This window comes from Urocitellus parryii, chromosome 3, assembly GCF_045843805.1.
Source record: "Urocitellus parryii isolate mUroPar1 chromosome 3, mUroPar1.hap1, whole genome shotgun sequence".
NCBI lineage: Eukaryota > Metazoa > Chordata > Mammalia > Rodentia > Sciuridae > Urocitellus > Urocitellus parryii.
Genome location: NC_135533.1, coordinates 14,262,138 through 14,275,990, shown reverse-complemented (window position 1 = coordinate 14,275,990; position 13,853 = coordinate 14,262,138). Strand labels below are relative to the sequence as shown.

General features: G+C 46.5%; 1 protein-coding gene across 1 annotated transcript in view; it reads left to right on the top strand.

Moving 5' to 3' along the window:
* Window positions 1-13,853, top strand: part of Tbxas1 (thromboxane A synthase 1) — a 153,788-nt gene that overhangs the window by 98,451 nt on the left and 41,484 nt on the right. Inside the window, exon 9 of the mRNA XM_026405397.2 lies at window positions 4,322-4,633. Within this exon, the coding sequence (XP_026261182.1) occupies window positions 4,322-4,633 (312 nt within the window). The remainder of the gene's footprint in view (window positions 1-4,321; window positions 4,634-13,853) is intronic.

The window sequence follows — 13,853 nt, the reverse complement described above, 5'->3', positions numbered from 1 at the left end:
GCCCATAAGAATCTTCTAGGTAAATGTGCCCCATGTAATTTTCATGAGCATATTCTTTTTATTGAAAAATGGCAAGACGGAGTGTCATAGCATGAATAGCATAAATATTAGAGAGAAGTTTGTGCAACTGTCAATCAATCCCACGATCCCTTTCAGGGTAGAAGATGTTGCTACAAAATCTGTGGTTGAGTGCCTTCTGGTCTCTTTAGCAGGCTTCATTTGAGATCTAGGGCTTTCTTTCCTCCTTACAGACTTGCACTCTGCTTGGCACATAGTGGGAATCGAGTAAATATTTGTTGATTGAACTCGGCTAAGAATAGAAGTAAGAATTTTCACTGTGAAGGAAGATCATTTCAATACGGATATGCTCATGCATGCATAAATGCTGTTCTTTAAGGGCCTCGTTGCATTCAAGAAACTTACTGAAAGGAAAAACGAGGCTGAAAGGGCTTTTCCTTAACTGACTTGTTCAAGATGGAGCTTTAAAAGGGTTTTCCCAAAGACTGAGTGGCTCAGAGGAATTCATGAGGTCCAATGGTTAAAGCATTGGCCTAGAATGAAATCAGAGTCGATTAGTGGCTGGACTCAGAGAGCAGCCTTGGGCGGCAGCCTTGTCCTCTCATCTTCATACCTTGGGGACTGTACAGCAAGTGCATCTGGATCCACAAGACATGGGAAGGTTTATACAAACTCTTGGCCCCTTGGCCCACACCACTATAAACTCAACTTGAATGTGCTTGGAGCTGTGGGAGGAATCGGCTCACTGGTCTACCTAGCCTGACTCTGAATCCCGAAGGACAGAGCGCTCCTGTCCAGGTGCTGCCTTCTTGGCAGCGAGGAGACAGGCTGAGGGAGGAAGGATAAAGAAAAATTTTGAACCTTAATAGCACTGTAAAGGACTGCCCTATGTAAGCCTTCTCTCTCTCTGTTTCTCTCTCTCTCTCTCTCTCTCTCTCTCTCTTTCTCTCTCTCTCTCTCACACACACTCACTCCCCACACCCTACACTCCAAGCCCGAAACCCACTGATTGTGGAATCAAGCTGAAAATTTTAAAAACTGTTTCACTGAGAGACTTACTAAGAGGTGAGAGGTTTTTAAAGATCCGATTACTGGGATTGCCTAGAGCTTTTCCTTTTATACACTCTAAAGCTATTTGTTTCAAACAATGAGTTGATCTGAGAGAAACCTCCCCACCACAAATCCAGGACTGCCCGTGTCAAGACTGAGCTATAAGGTTACTAAGAAAACTTACTTGAAAGCCATCAGAACTCTGTATACATTCCATCAAGCAGATGTGTGTTTGTGCAGAGAAAATGCTGCACAGATGTTAAAAGGTAAATATTTTTCTAAGCTCTAGCCGTTGGGTGGATTAGACACCTACATCTATCAGGACGCGTATTTTTCTTGGATATAACCATAAACCAGCACTGTTTTGGTCCTAAATGGGTAGTGTTCAGATAGCCTCCATGATGCCGTGTGAATAATAGGAACCGTCCACACTAATGTTCCTCTGCCGCGCAGAAGCCCTGGAGAGCAGCCCTTCCCTCCAACCTCATTAGCTGGAGGTGAAGGCACATTTCTGCAAGCCTCCACAGGCCCTTTAGCAGGCTGGCTGAGCTGGGGTAAGAGGAAAGACTACCAGCTGCCCTCTGCCCCTGGAAAAACACATGGTATGGACGTGGCTATGCCGTGTCATCATCCCCACCCCGCCTCCGCAAAGCCACACCAAGTCTCAGGGACCACAACTGTGTCGCACCCCAAGGAGGTTCAAATGGACCACCTGAGAGGTCCAGGGATGCTGTGGAGTCCCTCGCTGGCTAGGGGAGCAGCGGGTGCTCCTTTCTCCCTGACACCACCCCCAGATCTCCACCCCACCCTGGTTCTGCTCTGCGTTCACAGGGATATCGTGGGACTGCAGCAGCCACCATGTTAGCCAAACAGCAAGAGGGATGCTGGGGAATGCCAGCCCTCGAGGATGCCATTTAGACATCTACAGGAGCAGGGTCAGGGCGGAATGAAGAGGCCGACTCTTGCTGACCCTTGGCCGTTTTCTCAGCTATTAGATGCCAAGCAGCAGAGGGCTCACTTTCTTGGCCCCAGCATGTGCGACATCCACAGCCTTAGCCCTGAGCTCTGCTGGGCTCTCATCAGACACCTCGAAGGTCACAAAGCGGGGGTGCCTTCTGCTCTGAATAACTTGCAGTTGTTATCAAACCCAGCTCACCCTTCCTCAAAGGGTGTTTATGGCTTTACATTTTGATTGGTGGAATTATTTATTGCCTATCTAATATGGGCTCAGCACAGAACTAGGCACGTATGGGGGCTGGGCGGAGGGGCCTGCCCTAGGGATGCTTATAACCTGATGGAGCAGAAAAGGCAACCACACCTGAAATCACAACAATCTTCATAGAGGAATCACATTTTTTAAAAAAGATGGCATTACATGCTAATGTGTGGGGCATAGATTATTCATGCAATAGAAACTCAGAAGCCAATGAATTGAGAAAAGGCTGCAACTAGCAAAGTACTTTGAAATTAAAATATTTTCCTGGTGGGGGTTCTGATACTCTTCTTTTGCTGTTTTAATTCCATCAACTTCAGAAAGGAACATCATCTTGGTTGTCATTCATCACATTAAAGGGCATTTCAAAGAAGAGATGCACCAGGCATACACTTTGTTAATGCTCAAGCAATATGTAAACACTCCTATAGTTAAAATTAGTGTCCTAAAAATATAAAGAATATGCAAATTACTGATAAGAAAGGTAGGGGAAATGGTAAGAAAGCCCTAACCACTTAAGTGGGGGTGAGGATTTACTGAGAACAAAAGGGATGGATAGGAAGCAGAAAGCTAGGTCTGGGGGCTTTGAAGACATGCTCCATGGGTCAGCTCCATCCCCTGTCCCCCAGTTCTGTTGACTTTCTACCATGAGAGAAAACTTCTGACTGCCCAGAGGGGCTCTAAACTGCGCATGAGTGAGCAACTGAGCTTGGGCTCTGGTTTAAATCTATAAGAAGCTTTCTTGTGCTCTTATCAGAGAAACGACCAACAGTACAAACATATCAGAGTAAAAAGTAAATGCTCCCCTGGTTTCCCACCTCCCCCAGCTTACTAGGAACTGTTAAGTGTGGACATTGCTAAATGTTTTCCACGCGGAGATGTGTACACATGATTACACATATTGTGTACTTACTGTTTTTACAGAAATTAGATTCCACGCATACTGCTCCCCAATGTTTTTTTGTTTTGTTTGTTTAACAAAGTGACTCCACACCTTTCCATACCAACCCAGATAGAATAGAATAGCCTCATCTCAAATGGATAAAGGAAATGTAGTGTATAAACCCCGTGGAATATTATTTAGTCATTAAAAATAATGAAATCAGACTAGGGTTGTGGCTCAGCAGTAGAGTGCTCTCCTTGCACGTACAAGATCCTGGGTTCGATTCTCAGCACCACATAAAAATAAATAAGTGAAATAAAGGTATAGTGACCAACTACAACTAATAAATAAATGTTAAAAAAAATGGAATCATGTCATTTGCTGCAACATAGATGGGAACTGTTATGGTATGTGAAATAAGCCAGACACAGAAAGACAAATGCAGCATGTCCTCTGTCACATGTGGAAACTAATAATAAAGTGGATTTTTTTTTTCATAGAAGTAGAAAGTAGAATCGTGTCATTAGAAGCTGGGAAGGATGTGAGGGAAGGAGAGGCTAGAGGGCTATTGAATAATGGTACCAAATCCTATTAGATTAAAGGATTAAGCCCCAGTGTTCTGTAGCACAGTAGGGTGACTATAGTTTACAGCAGCTTATTTCACATTTTGTAAAGAAATAAAAATGAGTATGAAAGTTCCCAGCACAAAGAAATGATAAATATTTAAGGAGATGGAAATGCTAAGTATTCTGACTTGACCATCACACATTAAATACATTAATCACACTATACTCCATAAATATGTGCAATTAGGGGGAAAAAAAAAAGCATGGTGCTTTTTTTTTTTTTTTTTTTTTTTTTTTTTGCGGTGCTGGGGATGCACCCGAGGCCTCGTGCGGGCCAGTGCGCTCTGTGCCGCTGAGCCCCACCTCGGCCAGCCTGCCTTGTTGACCATCAGCGTCACAGTCTGCCCGCTGCTGCCCAAGTCTAGGGAATGATGAGGTGGTCTCCAGATCCTGGCCATCTCAGATACCCCCGTGACAAGGATCCTGTTCCTACCGAGCTCCTCAAAAGTTAGGCCATGCGTCTCCTTCCTCTGTCCTCCAAGAAACCTCCTTCGGTGTAAGGTCACAATGTGCATTTTGCTCTGTCCTCAGAGGCGGAGAGACTTCCTCCAAGCAGTGCTGGACGCCCGGCACTCTGCGCGCTCCGTGGGCCTGGACAACTTTGACTTTGCCAAGGAGGTCCCCTCCTCTGGCCAGGGCACAGCGGACCCCTCCCAGCAGCAGCCCAGAGCCTTGTCCACGCCTTTGACCGTGGATGAGATCGTGGGTCAGGCCGTGGTCTTCCTCATCGCAGGCTATGAGATGGTAGCCAACACACTGTCCTTCGCCACCTACCTGCTGGCCACCCACCCCGACTGCCAGAAGAGGCTTCTGAGTGAGGTGGACCTCTTCAAGGAGAAACATGTGAGTATAGGTGGGGTCCCCAGGGGACCAATTTTGTGCTCCTGGAAGTGAAACTTGTTTGACTAACTTGCTAATCTCACACCCTAAGTTCATGAGATGAAATCAGGCCACTGCTGGCCTTCTCCATCTCTCTGGTCCAGTGAGTAAAAGAGAGGGGTCAGAAAAACAGAAGGAAAAAAAGGCAGATGGTTCGGGAACCTTCACTGTCTGGGACTGCCCCCAAACTGGCCAGGGAACCTGCAAAGTCCCAGGAAGGTTTGGGCGTCCAAGGGCAGCAGCTGGGAAGGAGATGTGGCTTCCCGACACTGACTGTGAGGTGGCCACGTTGGGGGAGACAGGTGTGAGCCAGAAAAGGCAGCTGGGCCGCAGGACAGGAGTGGACACAGGACAGGCCCAGCTGAAGCAGGACTGGAGACCGGCTGAGCTGAGGAGGGCCACAGGCGGAGGGAGGTGGAGGTGGCTGGTAAGGTGGGGCTGGGCCTCTGGGTGTTCCTCCAGATCAGGCCCTTCTCGGCCAACTTGCCTGGTTGATGAGCCAGGCTACTTTCACCTCGTGTGTCTTCTGGATGCTTGTATGTGCATGTGTGCACGTGTGTGTATGCATGTGTGTGGGGGGGGCTTCGACCTGTGAGTTGTTAAACAGAATCATTTAAAAAATCTGTGCTTTCAAATGGCATCCTTTCTATTACATTCTATGTCATTATTATTACCCTCACAATTTCGGAAGGTGGCTTGTTCTCTTATTGGAATCATTCGAAAAAAAAAAAATTTGTATATAGTAAGCTACAAACTAATTCCTGGAAAATTTCACTTCTCTATCCTCCTGGGGAGGCAGAGGCAAAGTTTGTCTTTTCTTCTCCGCTAGCAGCTTTTAAACATTTGAAAACTGAGTCACTATGTGATTAATTCTCTCAATTTGGGGTTCAACGTGAGCTTATGGTCCACTTCAAGTTCTGTGTTGTTATGGCAACTGCCAAGCCAGGTCTCCCAGTCCCCTGCTTATACAATTGATCTTTTGAGCCTAGATGCAAGAGTTTATATTTATTCTTATTACTGTTCAAGTCAGTCAAAATAATTTTGAATCTTGATTCTGCCATCTGTCATATTAGCAGTTCCTCCAGCTTTGTGTCATCTGAGACTTGCTAAGCATGTCTCCTATTTCATCTAAGTCATTGATTAAAATGTTGAACAGGACAGGGCTCCCTCCAGATTGACATTGATCCATTAATCAATATTCTTCGGGCATGGAGTCTCAACAAGCTGCGAATCCAAATAACCCTAACACCTCTCTCATCCTGTTTTATAGGTACTTATTTAATATTTGGTTTCAATTGAGGAGGGGGGTGGAGGGACCAAAGATGATTGGAGCACACTGGAGCAAGAGAAACCAGGGGAGCTGGAGGGCTTCCCTATAGGTACCTTTAGTTGCAGGTACCAGAACCCCAACTCAAACTGATCTTAACAAAAACACAAACAAACTCACAAATTTATATTTATGAATGCAAATAATCACACAGCTCAGGGATAGATGTTGCTTCAGGAAAATCTCTATCCAGGCCTCAAAATACGTGCTCAGGTTCCAGGATCTTCTGCCCAGTTCCTGGCTGTGTGTCCTTATGGTGGGCCCCATTTGGGGTCATGCTGTCCTCTGGAAGCCCCAGGAAGCCCGCCAGGAATGTCTGTGACCACATACTTCCTTGATCCTCCCCAGCGAAGAGGGTCTGTGGCCTCAAATTCCCAGCAAGAGTCAGGAAGGGCACTCTGATGGAATGCTAAGGTCACGGCCCATTCTGGACCCCATTTTCATGGTCAGGGAATGGGGGGTCCCAATGGCCTCATGCCAATCAGACCCCAGCCCCAGGTCAGGTCTACTCAAGTCATTTGGCTGAGAACTTGGGAGAATGACCTCCTGAAGAATGCCTAAGGCGCCATCCCAGGAAGGCATCAGCAGGAGGCCCAGCCCCAGGTCCCAAATAAACCAGGAGGAGGTGCCCAGCAGCAAGTAGAGCTGACAGAGGAGAGGCTTAGAGAGGGGGCGGAACTCCGAGAGGTTGAAGTCCTGATGGGCACCTTGAGGGAACTTAAAGGCTGATTGATAAACAATTCAGTTGTTCTATTAAACGATATCTCCCTTCCATATTAAACCCGCCAGGGCAGTAAAAGGCAGCAAAAATTGATTCTAGAATATGGCTTCATTTGGAGAGCTACAGAGCCCTAGGAACCTGCCTATCACATGAGCTAAGACCCCGTCAGGCCTGGGTGTAGTAATGTCCGGGACACAGGGTGAGCTTCCATCTAAAGCCCTCACGCACACAGGATACCTCTGTCTTGGATCAGGCCTTCTTCCCCGGGGCCATCTCCCACAGGGTTGTGCCAAATAGCCTGAGGCACTGAAGAGATTACCTGGGCAAATAAACTGATTATAGAGAGAAAGGTTTTCAAACTTGAGTGCATGCAAAATCATTTGATAGGACAGTATAAAACATATTCTAGGGCCCTGGATTCAGAGGTTCTGATTCCCTAAGTCTGGGCTGGGGCTTGGAGACATGTATTTTTAATAAACATCCTCAGGTGGGGACACTGGTTCCACTTGGAGAATGTAATCTTGGACTCTTAGGGCCCAGATCCCTCTTCCAAGAAAAAAAAAAAAAAAAAAACAGCATCCAATGCCCTGCCCCAGCCTCACAACCCCACTCTGTAGATCATATTCTTTCCTCAGGCAATGTTTGGGATGGTCTTTGACAAATGAGAATAACTAGTTGTTGTCTTCTAAAAAATAAATTTGGTAGTCACAATAGCATTTCTTTGTGTGGCCTTGCTCAGGATACCCACTCGATTAAATTTGTAAGTTTTCTTTTCTTTATTTCTCTCTTGTTTTATTTTTTAAAATTTTTTAAATTTTTTTTTTTTTTTTTTTTACTAGAATCAGAGCTCTGTTAATATGGGCCATCTGTCAGGACAGGGAAATGCAGATTAGATGTTCACACATTAGCTATTTTCCTGAAAATATTCCTGAGAATTTGCATGTAAAGTATGACTTGTTATAATTTTCCTGCTGGTTTCCATTCAACAAATATTTCTCGAGTGCCAGTTAATGCCAGCTCCTGGGGCTCAGGACCCTCCCTCACACCGTTTTTTTGCTAGAGAGCACCCCCGAGGCCCCTGTGCTGCCTTTCCTTGGGTTTGTCCACGAGGTCCCTGGATTCCAGCTGGAGTTCACTGGAGCTGCTTCCCCTGAGCCATTTCCTTCTACCAACGTCCTTTGAGCATCTGAGGGGAACCCTGTCCCTCCAAAGAAAAGAGTGGGTATGTGCATTGAAACTCCTTCCCTGAGTGGTGACAGACTTCTCAGTCCCCAGAGCTACAAACTCCAGAGGAGCAGGGCTGCTTTCAGACACCGCTGGATGCAGCAGCTCCAACCCTGTTCCCCAGCGGCTCTCTCCACATCTCTCTGGGACGGTCCCTCTAGTCATCTCTAGATGGCTGAGTGACTAGTACTTTGCACCATGTGAACTCAGTGAGGTACAAACATGAAACCATGTGGTGTTTTCGCCAATTCTTTTTTTTTTTTTAAACATGCTTTCCTTTCCCATTTCCGGACACCTGGGGCAGATCTCAAAGGTGCCTGTCACTTTGAGGCATTAAAAATCCAGACCCATCTGGTTCTGATTAAAACCTCAGTCTCAGATGCAGCTCAACACTCTGCTGTGCCTTCCACCCAGGCCGACCCGTGGCCCAAGGAAGCCACCCGGGAAGGGGTGGGGTCTGCTCTTCCTCCTGCCTTCTTCCTGCCGCACCTGCTGGACTCCCTTCTTCTCCAGGGCTTGGGTGCTGCAACAGATCCCAAGTCCTACCCTCCGGGGCTGCTGTTTGCACCTTCTTTGAGGAACAGATGCAAGAGTGGCTCAGAGGGCTCTTGGGGCAGCCCCCACAACACAGTTCCCTGACTGGGGAGACCAGCTCCAGAGGCCAGCTCCCATTCAGAGTTTTGGTGCTACTGTCTCCTTGTGGCAATCAGCCAATGATCTCATCGGCAAGAAGGCTTGAGCCTCGATGCCTCCTGTAGCGTCCACAGGACCCACGGAAAGCACACTTCTTACCAGACCAGCAGTGATCGCTCCTCTGCCAGCCCCTCCCTCCACCCTGACATCTCTTTCCAATTATCTGTCCTCTCCTCAAACAGGTAGAGAGGGCAAATCAGCAATTCTGCTGCATTGTGCAGATGACCAAGGAGAACAGAAGGCCAGGCCCGGGGGCTGCCTTCATCTCCATAAGTCATGCATAGACTCCGTGGTTCCCAGATGAGAGCCTCTCATTTTCCAGTTTCTTGTCATGCAGTCATGTTCCTTGAACTTCGAAACACCAGGTTTCCAAATTCAGGGGCCTAAGTCCAACAGTGCCTGGGACAACTTCTCTTGTGTACTTCTTGTACATGGTGTGGCCACTCCATACTGCCTGTGGTGCAGAGCCAGCCAGGCTGGCAGTTTGCCTGGCTGCACACTGAACCATCCGGAAGTGAAGATGTCAGCCAAGAAGGGCGGTAACTCGGATGATATATTTTCAGCAGAACCAAACCCTGGCACAAGAAGGACACCTTAGGCACTTCCTTCACTATTGGGGAAAGTCTTATACATGTGTTTTGGCCCACATCTTCTGTCTGGCAACATCCCATCTCTTACCAGCTACTTTGACCCAAATGACCTTGATTGCCTTTCTCCTTTCAAGGGATGGACTTCTGTTCCAGTGTATAACACAGTTATAACCACTTGATAAATCATGCATATAGGCTGCTTCTTTCTAGGACACATAAATTTTCTTCCACTTCATCTGATTTAGGAATTTTGTTTAGCCTCCCCTACACTTGTCCCACCATCAAAAATCAATTTAGGGCTGGGCATGGTGGTGCACATCTGTAATTCCATCGGCTTGGGAGGCTGAGGCACAAGGATCACGAGTTCAAAGCCAGCCTCAGCAACTTAGTGAGGCCCTAAGCAACTCAGCAAAACCCTGTCTCAAAATAAAATAGAAAAAAGGGCTGCAGATGTGGCTTAGTGGTGAAGCACCCCTGGGTTCAACCCTGGTACCAAAAACAAACAAACAAAAAAACCCCATCAATTTAGAAACTTCTTGGTCCATTTCCATTATTACAACAAAATACTTGAGACAAGTATTTTATTCTAGACCAGGTATGTCTATTTTTTAATTTTTAAAGAATAGACATTTATTTTGCTCAGAGTTCATGGAGGCTGGGAAGCCCAAGAGCATGCTGCCAGCATCTGATCTGTTGGCATCTGACAAGGGCATCCTTGCTGCATCATAACATGGCAGAGGCCATCACATCATGATTCACAACAAGCATGCCAGCTCACCCAGGTCTCCTTCTCTTACAATGCCACCAATGACATTATAGGGACCCTACCCTCATTACCTCTTCTAAACCTCCCTACCTCCCAAGGGCCCTACTTTCAAATCCCATCAGCATATGACTAGGGGATTAAGTTTCTACCCCTGAGTTCTGGGGACAATCAAACCATACAATTCCCTTTCTCAAGTCACTCAATCTTTTTTTTAAAGCTATTTTTAATGCCTTTATTTTATTTATTTTTATGTGGTGCTAAAGAGTGAACCCAGTGCCTCACATGCGCTAGATAAGCGCTCTACCACTGAGCCACACCCCCAGCTCTCAAGTCACCCCATCTTGAGGACACTCTCTTGTCCCCATGTTGCCCTAGTCATGTTGAAGAGGAGGCACTTCCATTAAATTCAATAGTGAAGGAGCAGAGAAGGGTTTATGTATTTTTACCCCTTACCAAATTTAAAAAAAAAAAAAAAAACCACCAATTTTCTAATAAGACCTTGTTTGGATGCTTCATTTTGTCTTCTAATATATAATTTTAAAAAGGATGGGGGGAACAATCTGTTCCCACATCAATAATTTTTGTTATAGCTTTAGCAATTTGTGTTGAAATTATTGACTTTTGATCTGGCTAAACCATTCTCTTTTCTTCTCTTTGGTGCTGGACTGTGCCAGCCAAAATTTATGACCCATTTTCCTTCTGCTTAATTGTTGATATAAATCTACTGCATATAACCCAGTTGTAAATTTATCACAAACTGGATTGGATTGATATACAGTCTCTCTTTAGGATAATTTGAACACAGTTATGCCTCAGAAGGAAGGCCAAATTCTTAAAACATCTCTTGAATAGCTGTTGTGTCCCTATTATAAATATCTAATTAAAATACAACATACTCTTCTTTTTTCTCTTAAGGGTAAAGGGACATTCCAAGCTGGTGATTTCAGCTGATTGGCTCACACTGACAGTAAGAGCAAGGTTAGGAATTTGTTCTCGAAGCAGCCAGAGGATCTCAAAGGGAAAAAAGCATATTCCATGGCTACAAAAATTTATGTATATAACCATTTTACCCTCAACCAGCTATTTCATTAATATATGTCCTTTGTCGCAGGGGGAAGGGTTCCGAGAAAAAAATATGTGAATAGCTCAACATAAATTCATGCTCACTATGGAGAAAATTGTGTCCCAGTTGGGATCCTTCCCAGAGTCAATCTTCACACAAGCAGTAAGACACAGTCAACTTTGAGATCAAGTGAAAAGCTGGAAATGGGTTTTCCCCATTGGGAAGGTCCCCTCCCCTTTGCCCAGGTCTGCAGGGGAGTCACTGGAAGTGAACTCAGGTGTTCCCCCACCAGCTCAAACCCAGCCACACAGGCCTTAGTGGCTCTTCAGAATCCCTCCCTTTCCTTCAGATGCCACATCTATGAAATAGACACAAAGCCACAAGGCAGAAGGAGAGAGGTAGGAACAAAGAACAACTTGCAGCCATAATGTCCAACGACACACAAAGAACCGGGGCAGTAACAGTGCAGAGCAGGCAACAGCCTGTAGCACAGCCACCAACTGGAGCATCTCAGACTTCATCGTGGGTAGGGATCCCCTAGGGATATTGTTAAAAACTGCAGAATCGGATTTGCAGAGTCTGGGGTGGAGCCTGAGCATCTGCATTCCTAACAGCTCCCAGCCCACACTGAGGAACAATTCTGAACCCTAAAGCCTGCCTCTACCTTTTTTTTTTTCTGCCTCTATCTTTACTATGATGTCTGAAGTAGTATTTATCCCGGATGACAGAGGGGCCACTGGTCTGCAATGGTTTACCTTTTGTGAATACATTTGAAAGGCTTCAAGAGAGTTCAATGAGTTAGATGACACTTTCTTTATTGAGTGGGAGATAAAGTGATGGAGGAATTAATCTAATAGACTTTAGAAGTATATAAATCTTTCCAAATTAATCCTAAAATCATGCTTCCTTAAATAACTTCTCCATGGCAGGAAGTCAGAAGGTGCTTCTGAGTTGATTTAAAGTCATTTTCAAAGCAGGTGACATAGGCACCCAGAGGTTTCTCTCTGGGTACTTGTGTAGACTGGGGACCTGTCACAATGGACACATACCCATCAGGCCAACCTCTTAGTCAGGGAATTTCATCTAGCCCATAACTCCCCCAAGGACTTCCTGGTGTACCCAGGAGCTTCGAACCCCTGGAGGAGGCATGGTTAAATCTTGTGGCCAAAAGGCACTTCCCCTGACACCATCTCTCTGTGGGCCTCCATCAAGATCTGCACTATTTTCACTTTAGGAGTAAGAGCTGTGAGGTTGGGTGGGGCTTGGAAATCTATCCGACTTGCCCATTTCCTGGTCTTTCTGGAAGCATCCGACAAGCATCCTGACGAGTACCAGGGCAGGGCAGTACACAGCCTGAGAAGATAGGTGTCTCTGGGTCCATGCCTGGAACTCTATCTTGCAAGTTGTGGTTTGTGGCCCCTGCTGCCAAAGCACTAGGTCCCAGAAGGAGGACAGGATAGAAGGCACTTCTGAGACCCGTCACTCAACAACTCAAGAGTCCCCAAAGCAGAGTGACCAGTCAGGCAACAGAGAAATTATTATTATACAAACAGAAGGGTCTTTCTCTTCTTGGGGACATTTGTGGGAAGGTAGGCTGTGCCACATTGGGCTATGAATGGACTCCATCTCCGTACCCAGGGCTCTAAACGCCTCCATTCCCTCTTCCTTTTTCTTATTTTCATTCTAGTTCTTCTTCCCAGATCCAGGGAGACCCAGAATGTCCCCTGCTCCACCTCCTGGCTCACTGCCCACTCGGGAGCCCTGGATGGCCCAGAGACCTGTAGTCACACACAGCAAGGTGCCAAGGTGGGAGGCAGATAGAGGGGCAAGAAGGACTCACAGTGGGTTTTCTGGGCCACCTGCTTCATCAGGTGTAGCAGTGTTAGCAATTGAAGCTCCAAGTGCCCCCTATCCATAAAGTCCCTGCAGAGCAGAGGGAGAGGTGACCCGCAAAGAGATGTTCCTCCTGAGAATGGGCCACACCAATCAGCATGGATGTGGGGCTCCTCATGTGGCAACTGAGAGTATCTTATATTCCATATCTGGGTCTCCGGAGGGACCCACATTTGCTAAGTAAATAAGCTGATGGGTGGTTTCCAGCAGTCTAGAAAAGCAAGAATTAAAAGCCACTGTGGGCTGCTACCTCCACAGGTGAGGCTCAGTGCTCTGTATGTCCATCCACTTGACATGGAGGTAATTGGTGACAGATGGCTCATTTATTTAACTGTTGAGCACACTATGGGCTCTTAGCACATCAGAAGAATGGGTTTTATTTCCAACAAATAGCTTTTGAAATAAAAGAATAAACACACACTTTTTTGTTTTGACTTCCCTGTCCACTACTGACCAAAGCCACTTTTAGGGAGCAGGAACTTTGAAATGATGTCATCTGGTAAGAATTTAAAGACCCCTGGTCTCTACATAAACCTTCTCTCTCCACCCATCATTAGGCTGAAAATGTCACCTTTAGGAGGATCTTTGTTTGGGAGCCGGGAGCCACTTTGGCCCCCTGCTGGGCCTCCTGGTCGACTCCAGAGCCCAGAACAGTGCCTGGCGCATAGTGGGCTGGTGAGAAATAGGCTTAGAGAGAAGGTTGAATGAACGCAGTTTTCCCTTCTCTAGCTGGAGGCTGGGCACAGTTTAGAGGGGGACAGGCCGGGGGCACACTGGGTGAAACATGTAGGTTCCTTCTTCCTGGAAGGAAGGAGTTGACTGGGTCAGAGGGGCCACTGCTGAGGGAGATGGAGGCAGCCCAACAGTTGGACCCTACAGGGTTCTCATGGGCACCACACAGACGCAT